At 37.8% G+C, this 24,102-nt stretch overlaps 4 protein-coding genes across 7 annotated transcripts; 1 reads left to right on the top strand and 3 right to left on the bottom strand.

Moving 5' to 3' along the window:
• The first annotated feature begins 263 nt into the window (after positions 1-263).
• On the top strand, positions 264-4,853 carry cdnf (cerebral dopamine neurotrophic factor). The gene is made up of 4 exons (XM_041781064.1): positions 264-376; positions 670-797; positions 2,011-2,152; positions 3,337-4,853. The coding sequence occupies exons 1-4, from the start codon at positions 301-303 to the stop codon at positions 3,507-3,509; spliced, it is 519 nt and encodes a 172-aa protein (XP_041636998.1). The 5' UTR covers positions 264-300; the 3' UTR covers positions 3,510-4,853.
• A 1,170-nt stretch (positions 4,854-6,023) lies between these two features.
• LOC121505554 (beta-2-microglobulin-like) lies at positions 6,024-9,763 on the bottom strand. The gene is made up of 4 exons (XM_041780975.1): positions 9,563-9,763; positions 7,937-8,206; positions 6,863-6,900; positions 6,024-6,772 (listed from the first exon to the last, which is right to left on the bottom strand). The coding sequence occupies exons 1-3, from the start codon at positions 9,633-9,635 to the stop codon at positions 6,887-6,889; spliced, it is 357 nt and encodes a 118-aa protein (XP_041636909.1). The 5' UTR covers positions 9,636-9,763; the 3' UTR covers positions 6,024-6,772; positions 6,863-6,886.
• A 2,704-nt stretch (positions 9,764-12,467) lies between these two features.
• LOC121505333 (beta-2-microglobulin-like) lies at positions 12,468-14,719 on the bottom strand. The gene is made up of 3 exons (XM_041780538.1): positions 14,552-14,719; positions 13,246-13,518; positions 12,468-12,922 (listed from the first exon to the last, which is right to left on the bottom strand). The coding sequence occupies exons 1-3, from the start codon at positions 14,616-14,618 to the stop codon at positions 12,909-12,911; spliced, it is 354 nt and encodes a 117-aa protein (XP_041636472.1). The 5' UTR covers positions 14,619-14,719; the 3' UTR covers positions 12,468-12,908.
• A 1,187-nt stretch (positions 14,720-15,906) lies between these two features.
• msrb3 (methionine sulfoxide reductase B3) lies at positions 15,907-21,884 on the bottom strand. Of its 4 annotated transcripts, XM_041780535.1 has the most exons (8): positions 21,777-21,792; positions 20,790-20,879; positions 19,312-19,421; positions 17,875-17,983; positions 17,481-17,558; positions 17,343-17,371; positions 16,757-16,854; positions 15,907-16,511 (listed from the first exon to the last, which is right to left on the bottom strand). In XM_041780535.1, the coding sequence occupies exons 3-8, from the start codon at positions 19,385-19,387 to the stop codon at positions 16,329-16,331; spliced, it is 573 nt and encodes a 190-aa protein (XP_041636469.1). In that variant the 5' UTR covers positions 19,388-19,421; positions 20,790-20,879; positions 21,777-21,792; the 3' UTR covers positions 15,907-16,328. The 4 variants fall into 4 exon arrangements, with proteins under 4 accessions (XP_041636469.1, XP_041636468.1, XP_041636470.1 ...); XM_041780534.1 differs by lacking the exon at positions 20,790-20,879 and having other exon boundaries at positions 21,777-21,884; XM_041780536.1 differs by lacking the exon at positions 19,312-19,421 and having other exon boundaries at positions 21,777-21,875.
• Between the last annotated feature and the right edge of the window lie 2,218 nt (positions 21,885-24,102).

Below are 24,102 nucleotides of genomic sequence, written 5' to 3'. Positions count from 1 at the left end.
CGGTTCATCTTTTCACAGTAAAAGCCCGAGTTAACTGAGATTACTTTTCAAATTCTAAGTTTACAGACACGTTGGTTTATTGTGATTATGTTTCATTTTTCACATCACATAGAACACATAATGACAATAATAACAATAATTATTCGAAGCATATATAAAATATAACATTTGTAAATGTGTTAGTATATTAAAGCCGTTCAATAAAGTTTAAAATCCCCCAACCCCACCCCCCATGTGTCTAATAATAAACGGGTGCTGTCAGCCTGTTTCTGTGTGTCTGTGTTACTGACATACGGTGAGATGAGTGGTTTTCTCCTGCTGGTCGGTCTGCTGTCGGTTAGTGGATTATTTCCTGTTTCAGCAGAGAACTGTGAAGGTACAGACGTACACAACATAATTACTATTGTTGATTAATACAACTATACTACAAATACTGTTTAGAAACTGCACAGAGCTGAGAGTTGTAAACAGGCTGACTGAGAGCAGGCCAACAGTCTGCTGGGTGGGGGAGTGGGGGGTCTACACTGGATGGTCCTGGGCTGGTTAAGATGTTTCAGGTCTAAATAGGATGGTCCTGATCTGAACAGGATATATGGTCACTCCAATTTAAACAAATTCAGTAAACTAATCTATTTATAATAAATCCTGTGTCTGTGTTTTTGTGTTCAGTGTGCGTTGGTTTCCTCCACAGACTCTACTCCTCTCTCACCTCCTCACACAGAGATCTGACTCCTCAGCTGGTTGAAGATCAGCTGATCTGGACCTGCTCACAGAGCCTCGGCAAGGACGCACGTCTGGTCAGACAACACACAAATACACAAAACATAAAAATACACACTAGTCTTTCAGTGTGGAGTTCCTCAGGGTTCAGTTTTTGAGCCGATTCTTTTAATCAAACACCTCTAACCCTCACCATGTTTCAAGTTTCATATACTGTTAGAACAATTTAAATAGCCTACACCTGCATTCAAAAGGTCTTTATGAATATGTAAATATTGGAAAAATATATCATCATTGATCAATACCTACATCAATAAATCATAATCAATCACTGATAACATGATGCTGAGCTAACTTGTGCATGTTCTATGTCTCTGTTTCTATGTCTGTATTTCTCTGTGTGTATTTTTCTCTGCGTGTACAACCCCACCTCTAAAAAAGTTGGGGCACTGTGTAAAATGTAAATAAAAACAGAATGAAATGATTGTCAAATCTCATAAACCCACATTTTATTCACAACAGAACATAAAACAACATATCAGATGTTCAAAATGAGACATTTTACCATTTTATTAAAAATATTAGCTCATTTTGAATTTGATGACAACAACACATCTCAAAAAGTAGGGACAAGGAAACAAAAGACTGGAAAAGTAGGATGTCTTTTTCAGGGAAGGCCTTATACTCAGTAAGATAACGCTAAACTGCGTATCGATCCATCCCAACAGCATGGTTTCACGGTAGCCAAGTCTGGTTGCTGAACTGGCCTGTCTGCAGTCCAGACCTTTCAGTGATAGAAAACATATGGAGCATCATAAAAAGAAAAATCTAGCAAGAAGACCCAGAACTGTTGAGCAGCTAGAATCCTACATCAGACAAGAATGGGACAACATTCCTCTCCCAAAACTCCATCAACTGGTTTCTACACTTCCCGAACATTTACAGACTGTTGTTAAAGTAGGGGAGATGCTACGCGGCCCTGTACCCACTTTTCTGAGATGTGTTGCTGCCATCAAATTAAAAATGAGATCATATTTTTCATTGATTTTAAATGGTAACATGTCTCAGTTTCAACATCTGATCTGTTGTTCATGCTCTATTGTTAATAAAATAAAGTAAAATAAAATAAAATAAAATAAGATATGGGTTAATAAGATTTACAGGTCATTGCATTCTGCTTTTATTTACATTTTACAGAGTGATCCAGCTTTTTTGGAATTATTGAACTCTCAGTGTCAGTGTTGCTGCCTGTTTTCTCTTGTGTTTATTAAGCCTTTCTGTTTATTCCAGTGTTACTACCTCGGAGCGAGCAGCGATGCAGCGTCCCGGGTCATGGCGTCCGTGTCTCGTCCTCTCTCCTCTCACGTCCCTGTTGAGAAAATCTGCCAACGCCTGAACAGCAGAGACTCCCAGATCTGCCAGCTGACCTACGGTGAACATCTGATTCATTCATCCATTCATTTACCGATTAATCGATTGTTTGTTTTTGTTTTAAGGCTTTGAAGTTGGAAAAAACAAGCGTACCTCTTCAGTGACGTTATTCAGATGCCGTTAATGAACAGAGTGATTTTAGAGGGTTCCCCTCAGATTAAATGAAACTAAATGAGATTGTACCTTTCAGACTATTCAGAAATTTTGAAATGTAAAGAATTAATGTGTTAGGTTAAATATATGAAATTGTGAAATTTTGTAAAAAAAAAACAGAACCTCACCCAGCAATGTGAGCAGATCTGTTTGATAAAAATATAACGATCGTATTATTTTTAATTATATGTTGTTTTCCGGGCAGTGAGAGCAGCGATGAACTGATGAAGCTGAGGGTTTTATCAGATAATATATTTTGATGTATTAAAGGGGACATATTTTACCTTTTTAAGACAAGTTTATATTGGCATCAGAGGTTCCCAAAACATGCCTGTGAAGTTTATTGCTGAAAAAATACATCAGTATTGGACTTTTGCATGTCTAAAACCCCCTCTGTTTCAGCCCTTCTCAGAACGAGCCTTTTCTGTGTCTGTGGCTTTAAATGGTAATTAGCTGTCTGGCCCCGCCCCTCAACACACCCCTCTCAGGAAATGGATGCAGCACTCTTGATGTTACAGACACTTTTATCAAAAGTTTAGGACTTGACTGGGATTTGAACCATCAATCTTCCAGACCATGGTCAACAGGGTAACCCACTGAGATATTCAGCATCTGCATGAGAGGATCAGTAGAGGAGGGCGGAACTTTCCTCCTAGTGGGGGAGGGCCAACCAAACCTGGGGGCGGGTGCTTAAGCCCCATGTGAGGTCACTAGGTGTAAAATCTGAGAACGGCTTGTTTCAGCACACATTTTCTGAAAGGTGGAGAAAGAGATAGGGAGGAGGAATGGATTTTTCTGATACTTGAGGGGATTGTGGACAGAAAAGCCTGAAAAAGTGATTTTTGCATAACATGTCCCCTTTAATATACTTTGGTGTCTTTAGATCATGTAGTGTGCAGCTCCATTCAGTCATTTATTGTATTCTGTACGTCTGACGACTGTGTAGTGAGCCACGTTAGCAGCAGGTTAGCTGATGAAGCTGAAAGTTACGATACATCATGTTTATCATGTTTTTATATTTTTGTGTCTTAGATCGTGTAGTGAGCGACGTGAGCAGCGACGCGCTGATGAAGCTCAGAGTTTCTGAGTTGAAGAAGATTTTGTCGACGTGGGGAGAGGAATGTTTCGGCTGTTTGGAGAAACATGAGTTTGTGAGTCTGATCCAGGAGAAAGCTGCTGCACACACGGACCACGCTGACCTCTGAACTCGTACAACGGTGATCTTGTTTGAAAAATGAAACCAGTGATGAAGTGTAAAAGCTGCAGTTCATCCACTAGAGGCTTTGTGGACAATCCACTCCTGTGTCAAATGCCTATTTTTACAGCAGAGATAGACATGTTTATAGTTATGGTTTACAGCAGTAATAAACATGATTACAGACTGGTTCAAAAAACATTAGTTCACGTCATACTAGTGATTGGTTGTCTTGCTTATTTTAGTGAGACAATGTCAAGTCACAACTACACAAGTTAAGACCGCATGACATCAAAGCATGACATCATCTTTAAATGAACAAATGGAATGTTTTTAGACTTTAAATGGATGACATCTTCAATGGCAGACAACAGAATGTTGGTGAAGCTGGGGTTGTTGGGGGGCTTTTCCCCTCCATTCATTCAAATAGTAGGCCATAGTTGGCAACTTTTCAAAACTTTTCCAAAAGTTGCCAACAAAAGACAGTCAGCATAAGGGAAATATTATGGCTATGTTTTCTCATAATGATAAAGAGATGAAGTATGCTGATTTTTTATGACTTGTCTCGTCTGGGTGTGGCTGATAAGACAAGGCAGTGTGTTGTTACTGTTTGTCCCAGGAGGATTAAGCTCTGCCAGTCTGTTTCAAGGTTGATCTTAAGTTTGTTTGAGACTGTTTTTCAACCTGGCAGCTGTGGATTGGACTCAAAGATATCTTCAGTAACCCAACAACTGATCAGACTGATCAATACTTTCTACTTTAAATGACAATCACTAAAGTGACCTCTGGACTCATTATTCACTCAATGGTTACCGCTGGACTATGAAACTTAAGACCTTTAACCTGCTGATAAATACTCTCCCATATTCTACATGAGTTTCAGCTCTCCGTTGTAATAACATTAATAGTTAAATGGTTTTATTTATCAAAGATTCACTGATCAACCACCTCTCTGAACAGGATGTCGGTCTTCCTATGGACGTATTTACAGGTGAACCACAAATGTATTGATTTTGACTATGACTTTAGTACTAAAATCCCAAAGAGGCTGCACAGTGGAGCAGTGGTCAGCTCTGTCTCCTCAGTCAGAAGGTTCCTGGTTTGATTCCTGGTTCTTAAGTCCGTCTGTGTGGATGTTTTCCCTTTTACCTGAGTGGGCTCTCTCTGGGTTCCTGCCACAGTCACAAACATGCTCGTTAAGCTAATCAGTGGCTCTAAATTGCCCATAGGCGTGACCCTGTTTGCCTCAGTAAGTCAGCTCTGTGATTGGCTGATGACTACAGCAAAGATGTCAGCGTGTTAAACGTGTTAACATGACAAGCTGTGATAAATAATAAACACAGATAATCAAAAATATTTATTGTATTTATTCTTCTTTGTATCATAAATGTTTTCTCAAAGTGAAGAAAAACATTAATTACATATTTGTTTATTTATTTCATTTTTAGTTATGCTCTCAGCCAGTACTTCCTGGCCCCTGATGGGCACAATTTTAATACTGATCACTAATCATCTTATTTAACCCCTTAAAGCCTGTTGTATTATATTTGATACATATTTTATGATACCTCTATCTAATCAATATGATCCTAAACTACTAAAAAAAAACCTTCTGAATACAATCTGATAAATGATAAAAATGCCCTCAAGTGGATTATCAATTACCAAAAACACCTAATATATCAAATGAGATACAAAAAATATATGTTACATTTTATGGAAATTTGTATTTTGTGGATTTCAGTAGAAAGTGAAATAAACATTTCAATAAAAAATAGAATTTTCTGGCTTTAATTTGTGTTTTCACAAATTTTCAGGCTTTAAGGGGTTAACCCTTTGTTAACCAGGCAGTCTCTGGATATTTGGATCTATTTTTAGAGGAAGCCCTGGCCGAGAGGACAAGGCAATTATAATTACAGAAAAATAAAAAGCATAAAAACAGGAAATAGAGAAACAAAACTGCTGAATAAGGCAATCACAGTCAGACTTATACAAACAATCCAGTCAGACCGACCGATTATAACCAGAGGTAGGGATGCACGATATTATCAGTCTGGTATCGGTATCACCAGATGTTAGCCTAAAAAGGCAATTATTGGTATCGGCAGATATCAAGATTTTTGCCAATATTTATATCCGATATTTTTCCTGTGTATTTCAGCATATATCGACTGTAAATTTTGTCCATATATACTAATAAATTAGTGGAGCTTTAGTCTGAACCTACAGACCTATGTCAGGTGAGGCCTTTTTTTTTTTTGTTTTAATTTATCCTCATTCTTTAAATTTTAATGTGTTTTTTTAAGGACTAAAGTTTGTTTCCTTGGTCATCCTTAAACCTTTAAGTGTCCAAAAGGACTGAAATTATTTGTCCGAAAAGCATATTTAGATATCAGTATCGATATCAGCTAAAATGAATCTGTAAATATCGGCCTATTGGGTATGGGCGAAAATACAATATCGTGCATCCCTAATCAGAGGTAAATAAAAAATAAAAAAAGAAGATAAAGAGAAATAAAACAGCTTAATGAGACAATCAGGTTTATATTTTAAAAAAAAAGGTGTAAAACCATCCAATGACATTTTTAAAAATTATAAACATCTGTGAAGCAAAAACCAGCACTGGCTCAGAGCTGGAGGATTCAGGGACTAAAGCAGGGGAATGAAGCTGAAAACTACCAACAAGGGTGGAGAGGTGAACACATGAAAACGAAGGGAGTTTGGCCCAAGCTTTGCCTTGTATTTATTTAAGGTTTAAATTTATTTCATTTAGCTACAAATGTTTGACTTTAACGAGCTCAGGTTATAATGATGATTTTTGATTTCATGTTTAATAAGAAAATTAACTGAGTTTACCTGAAGCTCACTGATAAAACATTTGATGACATCATCAATGATGTCATCACTTTACTGGGTCTGACTAAATGTGGCCCGCTAACACAAAGGTTAATCCAGTGGGACTCAAATCAACATGGCTGACTTTTTTGTGGGTCTCTTTGTGATCTGATTGGTTCTTTAAAATCAGAGGTTTAAGGACAACGTTCTCCAGGACCGCTTTTAGCAGTTAAGCCATGCCTACGACTCAACACCACATGTCACCTCTGACTCTCATTGGATCAGGATTTAATGTTTGGAGCATTTTTATGTTGAAGACTTCATGGAGATGTTTGTCTCAAACAAACAAAAAAACATAAAACATGATTATCAGTTCTGTCCAAGATCAGATGGTGAGAGCTGGCTCTGGTCTTACATTCTTCTGCCCTTCTTCTGCTCCTGTGACAAACAAACACCAGTTACTCACACAACTACACATTTACCAGGCCTGACACCGCCATAAGGGCGGGGTGAACATGGTTCACATACCTTAGGACGCTTGCAGTGACAGACTCACTGATCAGGTTCTGGAGAGACACAAACGATGACAATGTTATTAAAGTAGGATAAAACCATAACCCACTTCATCCAGGTGTAAAGAAAATGTGTTATCTAGGACATGTTTACTTGTGTAGATTGTGTTCTCTGGTATAGATTGTATTGTTTAGATCAGATTGTGTAGTATACAGCTGTTATATATAAATATAAATAAATAGATACACAGTGCATAACAAATTTATTAAACCACCTGTCATATTTGTCTCAGAGACCATCCAGCATCATGAAGTGCTTTAATGCGGGCTCTTTCATTTTCAGTGAGCTCTCCACGTTTTACCATTTTGAACAGGAATGAGGAATTTCAAACTGAATTCACCCAAATTTGAGCTGGCTCACTGGGCTTCTCTGAGAAGTCAGAAATTAATCAAGCATAACATTCAACCACTAAAACTATTTTTTTCTGTTCAGGAATGCAAGTAAATAACTATAATTTGACATATTCATCAAGAAATATTAATGCGCTTTACTATTTTTTCAGTTTTTTTTGTAAATCAGTAAATTTGAAAATTCATGGATAACAATAATAATGATATTTTAGCATTGGTAATTACCAGCGCTGTTAATTTAGGGCAGCTGTGGCATAAACCTTACTTTGGTTAGGGTGGTCTAATAAATTTGTCAAGCACTGTATATCATGTTGTGCAGATCTCGTTGTGTAGTATATACATGTGCATCTCAAAAAATAAGAATATCATGCCAGGTTCATTTGAAATAATTTGTAAGTTAATTCAAAAAGTTAAACTTCCATGTATTCTTGATTCATCATTACAAAGTGAAATGTATTTTAAGACTTGGTGTTGTGTGATATTCTAATATTTTGAGATAGTGGATTTTTGACTTTTGTAAGTTGTAAATATGAAAACTAAAACAAAAAAAGTCTTGAAATATAACACCATGTATGAAATTAATCTATATATATGTTTGAGTATAAAAATGAACTTAAACGTGACATTCTAATTTTTGAGATGCCCTGTACACTCACATAGAACATGTCTACGTTCTTACCCCACTGGTAGGAGTGGACTTTGCCACCGTGCTTAATCTGACACGAGTAGCGATCTCCAGCCTGTGGCGTGAACCTGATGTGTTTGGTCAGGTAGTAGTACCAGTCTACATCAAACGCCAGGTCTGTCTGATTCGCCCCCTTTATCACTTCACCATTCTTCAACAGGTTGATCTCAATCTCAGGAGGTGGAGCTATACGACTCACGTGACAGATCAGCGTGTTCGGCTTCCCGAAAAAACCAAGGTCGTGGCTGTACACGTTGACCTTATCTGCAAGGAGACAAGTGAGGAGATGGACAGACATGTTAGGAGACAAGGAGACATACAAGGAGACAAGTGACAAGACAAGGAGACATGATAGGGGACAAGTTAGGAGGAGGAGACAAATGAGAAGATGAGGAGACATGTTAGGAGACGAGTATACAAGTGAGGAGAAGAAGAGAAGAGTTAGGAGACAAGGAGACATTTGAGGAGAAAGTGAGGAGACATGCTAGGAGACAAATGATGAGACAAAGAGTCATGATAGGGGACAAGTGAGGAGACACTGTAAACTTCATTTATCTGAGAGGAGACGAAAAAGGAGGTGACTTTTTGACCTCTAACAGACCATACAATGGTATTGATGATTAATGATAGTGATTGATGATAATTATTGATGAATCAGCTGATTCATATTTAAACAGTAATTAAATGTTTACTTGTCTTACACACAAAGAGTTTGTTTAGTATATAATCATGAGAAAAGCATCCAAACAATAAATACAATGATCAATAAATAATAGATTATTGCCATGTTATATTGATTTTATTTATTAATAAACACTGTTTCTATCTGATGGAGTTCAGTTAGTCAAACACTGATCAATAAATCTGCACAGGATGATTTTATCTGATTTAGACAAACTTTAACTAACATGAGTCTACCTGAACAGGTAGATCACTGTTTATTATTAACTCAGAGATTCAATTAAACTTTATTTGTATGGTGACGTCTGACAGCAGAGTTCAAAGTTTGATAAAAAATTATAAAACAGGAAGTTTGACTGAACAAAGTTTACTGTTGATCAATCTTTCAAGCCTTTAAACCACACAAAATGGCAATGTTTATAACTCCAATATGAATATAATAACTTTCCTAAAATATGTTTATTATAAATATCACCTCCTTCTTTATTATCCATCAGTTTATTTTGTTGTAATGACCAGTAGAAACAGTGGCAGCAGCAGTGGGACCTGATTGTGTTTATGTGAACTTTAACATAAATATTATTACATAATCAAAAATAATACAATAATAAAACATGAATATTACTTAAACAGGATTAGTCTATGACAACATGATGATCAATATGTAAACGTACGGACTCTTGTGCCAGCTGTGAGGCCTCTGTATGTTTATGTCAACTTTAACATGATTATTACTGTACTATATCGTAAACATTACGAAGTTATATATATTAAGTATATAAAGTTATACCTATGATGACATGGTAAATAGTAAATGCCAGTATGGTCAGTCTACGCCATGACGATTATCTATTTACTAACCTACAGCCTTTTGACAAGCCGTGTGAGGCCTGTTTGTGACGCAGCGCCATCTTATCTTAAAGTTAACCGAGTACTCACATTTCCCGGACGATGATTGAACGGCGGTGGCCGCCAGCAGACAAAGTGCCAGCGTGACGATCGCCGACTTCATCTTCACTGCTTCACCTCGAGCTAAACTCTTCAAATGATGAAAAATCCTTCCCTGGATTTTTAGCTCTATGAGCTAAGATGTCTCCCACCAAACCGAAACTAAACTTCTCTCTGCTCTAGGTGTGTTTTAGACTCCGGGACAGAACACCAGGGCGGGGTTAAAGCTCCACAGCTAATCACACAGTCAGGAAATTCCTCAAACCCCGCCCATAACTTCGCTTTCTTGTTTGGTAAGGAGAAAAAAAAAAAAAAAAATGAGGCAGACATCCACCAATTGAAAATGTTGCTAGGTAGAATAGAGCCCGACATGTTATGAGCCTGAAGAGGACAACGAAGGAGTCTGAGTTCTAAAAAGGAGGAAGTTGTTTTCTTCAGGGTGTAAAACAGACAGTTAAAGATATGAAAGTACTTTTTTTAATTTTCATTTTTCATTTATAAAAGGAATATTTATTAACCACAAACCTAAATGAATTTATGTTTTAATTTAAACGTTGAGAGCAGAAATCGTCGATGGACAAGAGAAGAGATGATTAGGGGGACTGGTTAAACTGGTTCAACCAGGAAACTTTTTTTATTACTCATATATACGAAACCATCCACTCTCACTCTCCAAACCATTCAGACCAAACATAAAACAAAGAAAGAGAAATAAATAAAGATGATAAATACAGTGAGCATGGTAATTTTTATATAACTATGTTTTATAAGAGAGTAAAATTTTGGGTGGTTTAAGCTTTTTAAGAGATTTAGATGCTCAGACTGGTAAAAATAAACCTTTATTAACATAATTTGCATGTTTTACTTCACATACAGTGCTTAACAAATTTATTAGACCACCCTAACCCTAACCAAAGTAAGGTTTATGCCACAGCTGCCCTAAATTAAAAGCATTGGTAATCACCAAAATCATTTTTAATGTTTCTGCAATGGTTAATACACCAATATGTAGAAGCTCTTTAACCCAAATGATATTTTTAATGCTAAAATATAATTATTATTGTTATCCATGAATTTTCAAATTCACTGATTTACAAAAAAACTGAAAAAAAATAGTAAAGCACATTAATATTTCTTGATGAATATGTCAAATTATAGTAATTTACTTGCATTCCTGAACAGAAAAAATAGTTTTAGTGGTTGAATGTTATGCTTGATTAATTTCTGACTTCTCAGAGAAGCCCAGTGAGCCGGCTCAAATTTGGGTGAAATTCCTCATTCCTGTTCAAGATGGTAAAACGTGGAGAGCTCACTGAAAATGAAAGAGTCCGCATTGAAGCACCTCATGATACTGGACGGTCTTTGAGACAAATATGACAGGTGGTTTAATACATTTTTTAAGCGCTGTACATGGAAACAGAACACGTACTTACTTATGCAGTACATTCAGAAGGTATTCAGACCTCCCTCACTCTTGTCTGTTTTGTTATGTTACTTCCTGACGCTGCAGTCATTTTAATTTGTTATTTTGATCATTAATCTACGCTCAGTGTCCCATTATAACTATGTGAAAACAGCATTTTAGGTATTTTTGAAACTTTATGAAAAATAAAAAACTGAAAAAGCACATTTTCAAGTTTTAAGACCCTTTGCAACAACACTTGAAATGTAGCTCAAGTGTAACATGTAAAACAAACAAAAAACACCTTTCATTATGTTATTTGTATAGAAATGTCCAGATGGATTTTAAAATGACTATGTGATGGAACATCAGAGTTAATACAAAGTTTGCATTTCGATTTCATTAACACATGACAATTTACATAAAGAAAAATTTATCTTTGCTCCATTTTGGATTTTTCCTTTTCTAATAATGTTTTACCAGCCAAAACCTCTGAAAAAGTGGTCAAATTTGATGATATATGTGCGTAATATTTATTGTAAAATATTTGATAAAATAACAGTTACACCAGTTGCCTTGTTTTTCAAATGAAAATGAGATATAAATATATTCAAATATTTAAATTTAATTATTTAAAGCTTTGATGTTCTATAATATGACTAAGTTTTAACCCCTTAGAAATGTAAATGGCCAGACTGCAGGCTGGTACTAGAGGAAAGGGTTCAGTTAGTTACGTGTTAAAGGGCCCTCGGTAGTCCAGGCCACCAGGTAATTGGCTCCCTTTGTCCAAGGATAAAGTCTACCTCTGGAGAGGACATGATTTGGAAAGGCACACATCTCTCTATAGAAGGCCTCACAGTTGACAATGCATATCAAAGCTAAAACCAAGCCATGAGGTCAAAGGAAATGCCTGAAAAGCTCAGAGACAGCATTGTTGTAAGGCACAGATCTGGGGAAAACTACAAAAAAAAAAAAAACATTCAGTTGTACTGAAGGTTCCCAAGAGCACAGTGGCTTCAGAGATCCTGTGGGGAGATGAGGCAAAGTTCCAGTAGGATAAACTGATCACATTTTGGAGGACATTAGAGGTCAAAGGTCAGCGTGTTTATCTGTATTAGTGCTGTTCCAATTTCAACAGCCCACAGAAACTTAACTTGTTTAACTGAGTCGAAATAATCCTTACAGTCGTGGTTATTTTTTGATACATCAGAGTCTTTGGATCATTTTAACGTCTATAACCGTGGTCAGGGTTAACAGGGTGAACCTCAGATTGTCTGTCACACTCATCTTATCAGACATTAAAGTGCTGAAGGCCCACGCTCCACTATCCATCTTAAAGCTTCTCCCTCTTCACGAGGTCTCTATTTATGCTGTGTGCACATCGTGAATCCTGTTTAACTTTCACTTAAATATCAGATCAATATATTAAATTATTGATTTGGATGAATAAAAAACAACATATAAGCAGTTTAAGCAGTGAAAGAACAACACTGATTGATTTTTTAAGATTGTTTTATTTATTAAAGAGAGAACCCCTCAATGACAAAGTTAAAAAAAACACCATCTCTTCATTTTCATTATCTAATAATCACCTGATCAACATTCAATTGAGATTTAACATGCATATTTACACAATGGTCAGAAAGGATTTAATAAACACACAACAACCCTACAAACAAATCAGACAATCAGCTCATCATCAGCCTGATTTACACAAGGAGGTGTTTTCATGCCGCTGCTGTTGATGATGATGAAGAAGGATCGGTTACAACAGGTGAAGAGTCAGCGCCACAGCCATAATGAAGGCCATGGCAGCCATAAAGACCAGGAAGAAGATCGGATAACCAGTGTGATGATGATGAAGGTTTAGAGGAATAAACTGAGATCATGTTGATTGGTGAAGCAACAAACAAAAAAACAGCTGGAGGAGCGAAGTTACATGTTGGACTCTGGGGAGAAAAAAAAACATAATAAAAAAGATTAATAATGATATACAGCTTTTACTATTGATGATTATTGATAAATGTTATGATTAATAATAATAATTAATGACACTTATATTTTAAAAAGTCACATTCACGCATGTACCCTCTAGTTGTCTGGAAATATCACATGCCACTGTACCAACATGGCATCTTTAGATCTACTGACGGCAGAGCTACATAACAACGTTGCTATGGAAACGGAGCATCCACCAGGTAAACTTGTGTGCTATCTACTTGTCTGATTGGTATAGGTGTGTTGGTGCGTGTTGGAGTGTCTGTGTACTGACCCCAGGCGTAGTCGACGGCCTTGTTGCCATGTGTCACCCGGCAGGTGTACTGTATTCCACTGACTGGTGTGAACTCCCTGCTCACGGTCAGGTGGAAGTGCCAGTTCTTGTGGAAGGTCAAATCGGTCTGGTTGCAGTTCTTCATCTCCACCCCATCTTTCAGGAGCTGGATCTTCAGGTCGGGTGGATAGAATTCACTGACATGGCAGATCAGGATATTTTCCTTACCAAACTCACCACGGTTACGGCTGTACACCTGGACCTTTGGCTTCGCTGCAAGAAGAGAGGACAGGAGGTGATGTCATCAGTATTGATTCCAGTTATTTTATTGTCCAATGATGATTGAAAACAGAAAAAAACGGTTGAACGATCACTTCTGCTGCACTCGTTTGGTTGTGTTTGGAACTGTTCAATGTGTTTAAAATTGATCAAATCTGCATTATTGATCAGTGGGATCAATAATGACAGAGACATCATGATCTATGACTTATAATGTTTGATTTTCAGATTTTTAATCTGTGATCGATAAACAGCTAATTATTGATCGGTCGATAGGCGTTAATGATTGTGTGTTCTTAGAGAAGCCTGCAGAGGACGCTGTTAGTTCACAGAAACTTTACAGGAAAATGAAACTAAAGGTGTGGGGGATTTCCACTGAGTCACATCAACATGTCAATGTTTGATATCAAAATAATATAAAACCAAAGACATAGTGGACCATATGAACCTGAAACAAACGTTACTGATCAATCAGTCCGTCAGAAACAAGATAAATCAGTGTTTGATGGATCTTAAAGGATCTCTGATGCAGATTGAATTAAGCAATTTTTGCAGCAGTTTAACTTTACATTACATCAAATTCAGCCCCATAAACCCTAGCAGCCCATCACAAATCGTGTTTTTGATAACCTAACCCATCAGCAGAGATCGTTTTAGTAGTGTCTTACAGAGAAAGGAGGTCTCACTCTGACACGATTTCCTTTGTACTATTTAACCCAAATATACCTTTTTGACGGAACACGAGGTTAAATAAACATAAAGCTGACTAATTTATCTAGAAAACACATTATAATCGATCATTGAGTCGATCAGAGTGATTAGAGATTATTTTAATGATATGTTATGGAGGACAGAGGCCCACTCGGACAGAGAAATAGGCGACCTACATCAGGCCGATCGAAGTTCTTTACACAGTAGTATTGAAACAAAGAGTAGTATCAATTAAATAAAGTATCAAATGATATTTGAAGTAGTACTCATCAATAATGTATTTATGTAAATAATATTTATAAAGTATTTAACTCACAGACAAGCTCGGCAGCAGAGCAGACAGCAACCAGAGCGACCACGCAGGAAAGCAGTACACACTTCATCTTTGTTCTCGATGATTCTTCTTCTTTTTCGTCTTCTTTTTTGCAGCTAAGTCAGGCACTTCTCTCGCCGTGTCGTCCCGCCGTGAACTAAAGTGAAAGCATTTCATGTTCGCAGTAATATTTCACTCGGCCCGCCCATTTTCTCTCCTAAGCCACCAATCATAATTCCCCCCGCTGTTACCAGGTAGAGTTGGATCAGACAGGTTATCCGAGGAAACTACGGGGGAAACCAGAAGGCTTAATAATGGGTAAGGGTTAGGCCTAGGAGTGAATTTAGTGTACCCAAACACAAACACTGTAAAAGCTGAGTTAATCTACTCTCCCAGAATCTTTAAATACATAAGTATTATGACTCTTAAATATATAATACAATATTAATGTATGTTTGGGTACACTGTAAACACAGACACACTTTAGCTTAAATCAGGTAGTCTTAAGGCAAACGTTATTTCACAAGAACATGTTTAAGGTTATGGTTATTATTCAGCAAATAAGGAATTCAGAATAGTTAAATACATAATCAATATAATCATCAAACAAATAAATATATAATGATACATGAACAGACTTTAAACAGCACCAATTCATTCACCAAGTCACTTTCACTTAATCTGAGGTATCTGTCTAAAATTACTTTAAGGGATTCAGATTTGTACTGTATTTAGAATCTAAGGAAGGGGCCCAAAATAGAATAAAAACAGATCAAAACAGACTTAAATAACCCCAAAAAGTCCCTCGCCTCTGAGTATCTATTTGTATTTTGGCCTTGAGACATGTTCAAATACAAGGATGTGCTTAGTGATTAGCTTTACCATTTGGGTATGTCCTTTAGCTCTCTAAACAGAGATCCTTCAGAATAATTGGCTCACTCGCTTTGATAGATTTTGTTCTCTGTCCGGGGCCTCCACCAAAACTAAAGCAGCCCCTGTTCACCGATCAGCTGTCTGAGAGTCAAACAAAAACAGAAAGTAAACTCCTAACAGGTTACATAAAGTTAATTTTCTAAACAAATCAAACATCTTCCTATCATGGTGGATCAGAAATTAAAACCCTTTAAGGTCAATATTGATGTAATTCCTGAGTGTGATGAAGAGTGGTGTTTTTGTTTCTAGGTCAGTTTGAATCAAACAGGGCCAGCAACCATAAAAACATCCTTGTTTTCACTTTCTGATCATCTGATGGTCACACACCACCCTACAGGATGGATTTATGTTTGATGCTCGTTAGTAAGGATAATATGTGATTAAACATACTTTATTAGTGTAAATAAACCATGAATACAGCCTGGTGGAGGTTTACATATTAAATATTTATTAAACTTTAAGGCCACCGTTTATTTGATATCATAATCCTGTTAAAGTCTTCATTTTAACCCTTTCACTGCAAAAATACATCTAAATATTCATAAAGAACAACATCAATGCTGTCTATCATAAATAGAGGTGATCATAGAAATAGAAATGTTTGTGTTGTACAGCTCGTTACTCACAGTGTTTAACCTCTGAATGATTCAACACCTGACAAACTCATGCCCCCTAGTGGACAACGTCTGCTACTGCAGCTTAAAGCCTCATCACAGTCCTGACTAAAGGTGACGTGATCAACCAGAGGTCACCTGGTCCTGCTATAGGCTCCTCCTCTTCCTCAGAACTCCACCTTCTCCTCCTCTTTCCCTATTCTGTTAGCTGTCTTCTGAGTGGGGTCCGTTTCTCAGAGCTCGGTCTTCTCTCCTCCTCCTTTGGCTCCTCCGTCTGCCCCTGATGGTGAGGAGGAAGGGGGCAGGTCGGGGGAGGAGTCTTTGGGCTGGAAGGCCAGGGAGGCGGAATTAATGCAGTAGCGTTTTCCTGTTGGCCGAGGTCCGTCATCAAACACGTGACCGAGATGAGCGCCACACTGAAAAAGAGAGCGAGACTGAGCATGCTCCACATTCTAGGTCACCTGGGGGGGGGAGGAGTCATGATACACTGATTTTTATCACTTCTGATTCTCAGTAGGACATTCAGCCAATCAGATGAACAGGGTTACCTGTCTACAGGTGAGACACAGAAGGGAGGGACTTCATGTTTAAGGTGGACTGACTGTTAAAGGTGAACTGGTTATTTTTTGGTTATACAGTGTCTTAAGGTGGACTGGCTTACCTGGCTGCATGTAGTCTCTACTCGGTGCATCCCATAGGAGAAGTCATCAGAATTTGAGACAGACTCTTCCTTCAGAAGGTCATAGAAAGATGGCCACCCTGAACACACCACAGAGTCAAGTAAGCAAACAAATAAATAAAGAAAAAAAAAGTCTGTCAGCTTTTTTTTCAAACACCGTTCATACGTTGATGTTCCTCTGAGGATGAACCCTGATCACTTCCTTTTTATTAACAGCCGATCATCAGCCCCGCCTCTCTTCACCATCTATTAGCACACTAGCATTAGCTTACCTGGCATGGTTCATCAATGTGTTCACCGTTAACATCCAAACTTCAGATCTTCATACCAAATCAGTGCACAAACCTCACCAGACATTTTTACTACAAAGAATCCAATGTTTTTTTGGTTTTTTTTTATCATTCATTAATTCCACTTAATGAGGGACAAAAGCTGTTAAAGTACACTTCAGGATTCACACTGGAGGTGACCCCAGAGCATTCTGGGATCATGACAGTTCATGATTTAGGACTACACAACCCAGTCATGATGAACTGCCTCTGTTCCACACTGAAACGTTGTGTCTCACCTGATCCAGAATCAAACTTAGTTTTGGAGCTAAAACAGAGAAAACAAACATCACAGTTAAGAGTTTTTTTTTAAATAAAGATATAAGAATAGATTAAACATAATCAAATAATATTTATGATTTTATTTTAATAAAAACCTGAAGAGCGGCGCTCCACAGACCACACAGGTGTACGTCCCCTCGTCTTTATGATAGGTGAACTCTCCGGTGAAAGCACTGTAAAAAATATCAACAAAGTTTAACATCAACAAACATTTTCTAAAAATGATCCTGACCAGAAACTCTGAATGATATTAATTTATTTACTTATGAAATAAATAAACAATTTATTTACGATAAAGATAGACACAGTTTGGAAAGTTTTAAATATGAAATGCTCTAAATCTTAACTTTAACCATCAGTTTGTCAGATTTATTGATCAGAACCCTCTGCTATAAATCTCTTAAGTCTCCATAACCTCTTGCTGTTTAAGGCTGGAGCTCTCATCAGAGAAGCTAACGATGCTAACAGGTGAGTCTCAGGTGTTCTGACCTCTCGGTGCCTCTCTCCTGGGTCACGTGGTATTGCATTGGGGTCAGTCGCTCCTTCAGCTCCTCTTTTGGGAACGCCAGTGGCCATGTTTTCTTACCCCGGCGAGCTCCTGAGAGGGAGGAGAAGGAGCATGTTTAATGACAGCAGAAGAAGAGCTGCATGCCAGCCACGCTGTCTGAGTCAAAAATCACTCTGAACTTTTAAAAAAAGGGTCAAGATCACATCAAACAGCATGCTCAGCAAAAAGAAAAGAGCCAAACCAACATAAAAGTGTTAAATAATCACTGACTTATATCTGGAAATATTTATCATTGAATCATATCTCTAGTTTCATTATGGTTACAAACATTAATGTTAAACAATCACTGAGTTTACCACCAGGTCATTCCTGTTCCTACACAAAGATCCTAAAGTGTTCTGGGTCTTACTCCGTCTCAGTGATCAGATCAGCCTCTTGATTTTCTGTTTCTATCTCTCTAGATCTGACAGAATCAGTTTTGTTTCTTTGTGCTGACTAAATCAAATCTCCTGTTTTAGTCTAAAATAAAATAATTGCTGAGCTCTGAAAATATCATCAAACTGAAGCAGTGAGAGCATGCAGCCAGCACACGGACGCTATCAATAGTCCAGGATCGGCATCTTTAAATAGAGGCGTATTGCCATGGAGTCGTGTGCAGGAAAGACTTGACCCTACAGGAGAACTGTTGATAGGACACAGCAACAAAGACACCAAAAGATGTTTTCTCCTCCTCCTGGATTTCAATATAAAATACTAACACTACACCAAAGACATTTAAGGATGACATCATCTACAAACACAGAGGACATAATGTTGGTGAAGCTGGGGGTGTTGGGGGCTTTTTTCCCTACATTTTTGCCAAATAGGCCATAGTTAACAACTTTTGGAAGGGTGGGTGGAACAGTCCTGCCCCCTTTTCCAAAAGTTGACAGCAAAGAACAGTCAACATAAGGTAAAGATTGTTAGTATATACTGTATGCAGTGTAACAACAAAAGAGAGATAAAGTTTGCTTATTTTTTTCATAATTCATTTGTTTTGGTTTGAAGAAAGATACGCGTTATGCATAGTTAGGAGTGTGGCTGATATCACTACAAGCCAGCGTGTTGTAGCTGTTTGTCAGGAGGCTTAAGCCCCGCCTCTGCTCTGCCTTTGTTCTGTTTAAGTTGATCTATGAGACGGTGTTTCAGTATGGCAGCCTTTAGACTTTAGAACAAAATCTCTTTTCTTAATGATGACTTATTTCCAAATTTGTCATATATTTTCACTTAAGTATTCTGCAGGTCTGGTGGAGCTGAGGCAGGGCTAGAATCTCCGTTTGAATCATAACACGGTTAATAAAACACGCCATGCTGTCACAGCAGCAGTGTTAGCCAGGTGAGCAGGTGAGATCAGAGCACACAGCTGTCAGTCATGTGACCTGGAGGCAGACTGCAGGCCTTCAGAGCTACAGGTTGACTCTTGCTTATTAGATGGAGAAGATTGAAACCCGACATGATCAATCAGAGCCAGGACAGAGAGGGGGCGAGGCTGCAGGAGGAAACAACACAATATGACATGATGTAAACAAATATGACCAATCAGAGTCAGGATGGAGAGAGGGCAGACTGCAGGAGGACACGACATGATGTAAACAACATGAGAGATAAAGGAGCAGGTTAATGAAGGCAGCAGCACTGCAGCAAGTAGAGCTTCACCTGAAAACATGAAACATAAATTGTTAAGTACAACAATAATAAGGGAATGCACAATATTGCTTTTTGGAGCTGATATCTACAGCCGATATCGGGGCTTATCCACAGCTGATATAGGCTGATATCTACAGCTAATATAGGCTAATATAAGGCATTAATTACAGCTGATATACACCATTATTTACAGCTGAAAAAAGCCATTATTTACAGCAGATATATGCCGATATTTACAGGTCATCTAGGTCCATATTTACAGCTGATATAGGCCGTTATTTACAGCTGATGTAGGCCGTTATTTACAACTGATACATGCCGATATTTACAGCTGATATAGGCTGAAGTTTAGAGGTGATATCAGCTGATTATAGCTGGTAAAGATCTCTATTTACAGCAGAGAGCAATAGAGGCCAATATTTACAGGTCATGTAGGTCCATATTTATAGCTGATATAGGCTGATATTTACAGCTGATGTGAGCCGATATTTACGTCTGATGTAGGCAGAGTACATCTGATACAGGCCTATATCTACAGCTGATATAGGCATGTACAGGTGATGTAGGTCCATATCTACAGTTTATGCAGGCCGATATTTACAGCTCTTATAGGCTGATATTTACAGTTGTATTAGGTTGTAAACGTCAGCTGAAATATTGCCTGCCACTAACATTAACTGATTATTTAGCTCATGTCTGCTGATACTGATTTCATTGTGATATCATGGCAATATTGTGCCTCCCTTATAAATAATGTGATGATCCTGCCCTGTTTTCACCCATTCGATATTCCTTTTAATCACACTAACATAAACAGTCAGAGCTGAGCAGTAGACTTTGTTTTTGCTGGTTGGTTAAAGTTGTTGGATTAAATCTGAAAGCAGCAAGCAGCTGACCCTGTCATGGATCAGAGAGGAGGCAGTTAAACCCAGAGAGAGCGGAGGTCGACTTGAACACGGACAGGATGTTTGGTCTGGACCAATCAGAGAGCAGGAATAACCTCAGGTGTGTTAAACTAACCAAACTAAAGACCCTGCAGTCAGACCAACACCAGGGGCCTTTCTCAAACTGCTTCATAAACACATGCTCCTGTGGAGGCTCTGCCCCCATCAAGATGTCACGCAATGCCACAGCGTGAGGAGGAAGCAGTTTGTAAAAGGCCCCAGGTGAGTTCAGTCTTCTCTCTGGTCTAAGATGTGTCAGAATCTACCTATGAAAGCAGCAGGCCGAGCACGATGCAGGGAGAGGAAGAGTGCCCCTCGTCTGAGGAGGAAGGCCATAACACTAAAACAGAGTCACACTGAGAGAGAGAAAGGCATAAAGACAGAGAGAGAGAGAATTTTTACATTTTGTTATTATACATGGCTTTACCTACTAATCTATAAATATTTAAAGTGAAAAGCTTTAATTCCAATCTGTAATGTAGTCAATGAAACCCATATTTTGTTATATATAACCAGCCTGTGGTTCATTTTCTTGAGAAACGTTACATTTAAGCCTAATTCTCTCTAGCCATATATTAGGGCCGTCAGCAAGTTAAAACTTTAAAACTTAAACCAAGGGTAACTGACTCTCAGTTTCAATACAGGCCCGCTTTTATTTTGAAAGGTAGATCAGAAACATGAACGTAACCACGGAAAAATCATCTTTTGGTGGATCTTAAAGGGAAAAAAGGAACAAATGTTTGATGACTTTTGACTAGTCCACTGAGCCGTGAAATGAGCACTAGTGGACATTTTTACATCACTGTAGCTGCAGGAGACGCTGGCGTCTACTAAGTAAAAAAGGGAACACAAAGCAGGAGATTAATGAGATTATAAAGAATTAATGCAGGGATGTCGACCTCCTTGATTAACAGCGATTCAATTGGCAAGTCTTTATATGTATATATATAAAATGATGAGGCCGCCATGTTGGCATATAGTTATAAATATAAACATATAAACATTATTACAGCCTGACTGCAACCCGTTCGCTACACATCATCTATAATAATAACTGTAAAACGTTATTGCTAATTGTATAACCCATTATTGTCAATACAGTGTTTTTCTCATTACAAACGAACTCTGAGAACTTTCTAGATTCAGCTCCATTTATTATGAAACATTAACCCTATGTTAGCACCGAGCTAACTTTAGTGTGGGTTGTCACACTAATATTAACACTAACGTTAACCTCTGTGTGTTTATCTCACCGAATAGCAGCAGCAGTAGTCCCACGGTCACGGTGATCCCGGTCGGTAAACTGAACATGAAGAGGATCCCAACGTCTCCTATTATGGAAACAAATACACGGGGATGCTCTTCTTCTACTGATGGATAATGTTACCGCGTCACTACTGCCCCCTACTGGACACACTGCTGCTTTTTTTTCTCACTGCTTGTCAACGCTGCCCCCTGGTGGACACAGAGTGCTGCTACATCCAGTTTTATTCCCTAACATCAGCTATATCTGATCCTGATCGACAGGATTTGGTTTAGAAGGACTTTGATTGATCAGTTTGCCTGTAAAAACATCTGATGGCTTTGGTACTTTTAATGCCACGTGTTTTTAAACAATCTATTTAATTTAGTGATCAAAACGTACCTACATTTGAAATAGCATACAGACTAGCAGACATAATTTTAACTTAAAGTTAAAATGCACAAATATGTTTGCAACACCTTGACAGTGGATGACACTACAGGTGAGTTACCCTCTCTTATCTCAAGTTTCAAATGTTGCCAACATATTTGTGCAATTTAGACAGTGTGCAGCTGTTTGTGTGTAATCAGACCTGCCCACAGAATTTGGCTGGGACACTAAAAATCCAGTGAATGGGCCCTATATCAGTTGTGATGATTAATGATATCAATACCTGTGTTGGATCAGTAGCATTGGTGCTAGCGTCCTGGCTTACAGTTACTTCACTTTGGAGCTGTGTCGTGCTGCTATTGTGTTCTGACGGAGAAATTATACATTTACGCCGCTTTTTAACTGCTTTTCACCACATTATCCAGCCATTTTTGCAACATGTCTGCCAGTCATAACTACATTTTGATACTTTTAGCCCCTTTTAACATATTTTAACTATTGTTAACACACCTTTTGCCAATTTTCACCCCTTTTTTCCTCTCTTTAACCCCAATTTCACTACTTTACTATACTTCCACAATTTCCCGATAATGGCTGCCAGCCATTATTGCAGCATTATTTTTGCCACTCTTAAACGAATTTCGACCCTTTTCACCAATTTTTGACACCTTTAAACCCCTTTTTACCACTCTAACCCCCTTTCACTACATTATGGCAATTTTTCAACATTTTGCCAATTTAATCCAATTTTTTAACCTTCTTGCTTATTTTAACCAGTTTTTGTCACTCTTTACCCTTCTTTCACTACTTACGCTGATCAATTTTGCAACATTTATGCCACTCTTAACATATTTTTGAAAATTCTTCTCCTTCTAACTAATTTCTAATGCTTTTCAGCCATTTTTGCAACCTTTTAGCCTCTTTTTACTCCTTTATCCAGGTATTTTTTGCCACTCTTTAACCCCATTTTTTGTTTACTTTAGCCAACAAATTCTGCAACATCTCTCCAGTCTTGACTAATTTTTGACAATTTGGCCCCTTTTAATACATTTTTGCCCACTGACTACCCTTTTTTGGGCACTCTTCAACCTGATTTTCACTACTTTATTCTGCCATTTTTGCAACATTTTGCAACTTTTAACTCGCTTTTGATACTTTTCCCCCCTTTAACCCTTTTCACCACTTTACCTACCAATTTTTGCTACTAGTCACCCATTTAGGCCACTGTTAACCCATTTTTTTTATTGACTTTATTCCCTGGCACCTTTTACGTTTGAGCTCATAATGGCTTAGCTATGAAGTCTGACATTAGTGTCCTAGTGTTTGGTTCAATGTGGCCACATTAACATTTCCAAAACAGGAAATTCAGTTTTAAGAAAGGGGGTTTATAATTTGAAAAATGCTATATTGTATAAGACCATAAATAATTATAATTCATTTTTTTTATACTTTGATAAGTGTTACTATTCCTATTAAATACAAAATATGGTAATCACAGATTAAAATTCATGATGGACCATAATTTTGCTTTCCTCCTCATTGGCTGGGCCCCAGAAAGCTCTTCCCTTTATCCCCCCTTATGGATGGCTGTGTCTACAGTTAGTGGTAATTGAAGTCAAAATGTTTTAAAACCTAAATTCCCCAGGTGTGTAGGACCCTGTTGTTGTTGATGTGGTATCAGACAGGTACTGATTTTCACTACAGTGACACTAAAGTGTCATAATCTGGTATTATGACACTTTAAATGATTTATTAGATAACTGAGAAGTCTAAAATATCCACAGAATGTCTTGAAAATATAAATTTTTCGTCATCCAGAATATACAGCAAAGAAGTGAATGGAGAGATGAAACTAAGAAATGTTCACAATACAGAAATGGATGGAGCAGAGAACTGGAGGATGTGATGGACCTTACAGAGAAATATGACAGACGACAGGGGGCAGG

This window comes from Cheilinus undulatus, linkage group 23, assembly GCF_018320785.1.
Source record: "Cheilinus undulatus linkage group 23, ASM1832078v1, whole genome shotgun sequence".
Classification (NCBI taxonomy): domain Eukaryota; kingdom Metazoa; phylum Chordata; class Actinopteri; order Labriformes; family Labridae; genus Cheilinus; species Cheilinus undulatus.
This window is presented reverse-complemented; position numbering and strand designations above follow the sequence as displayed.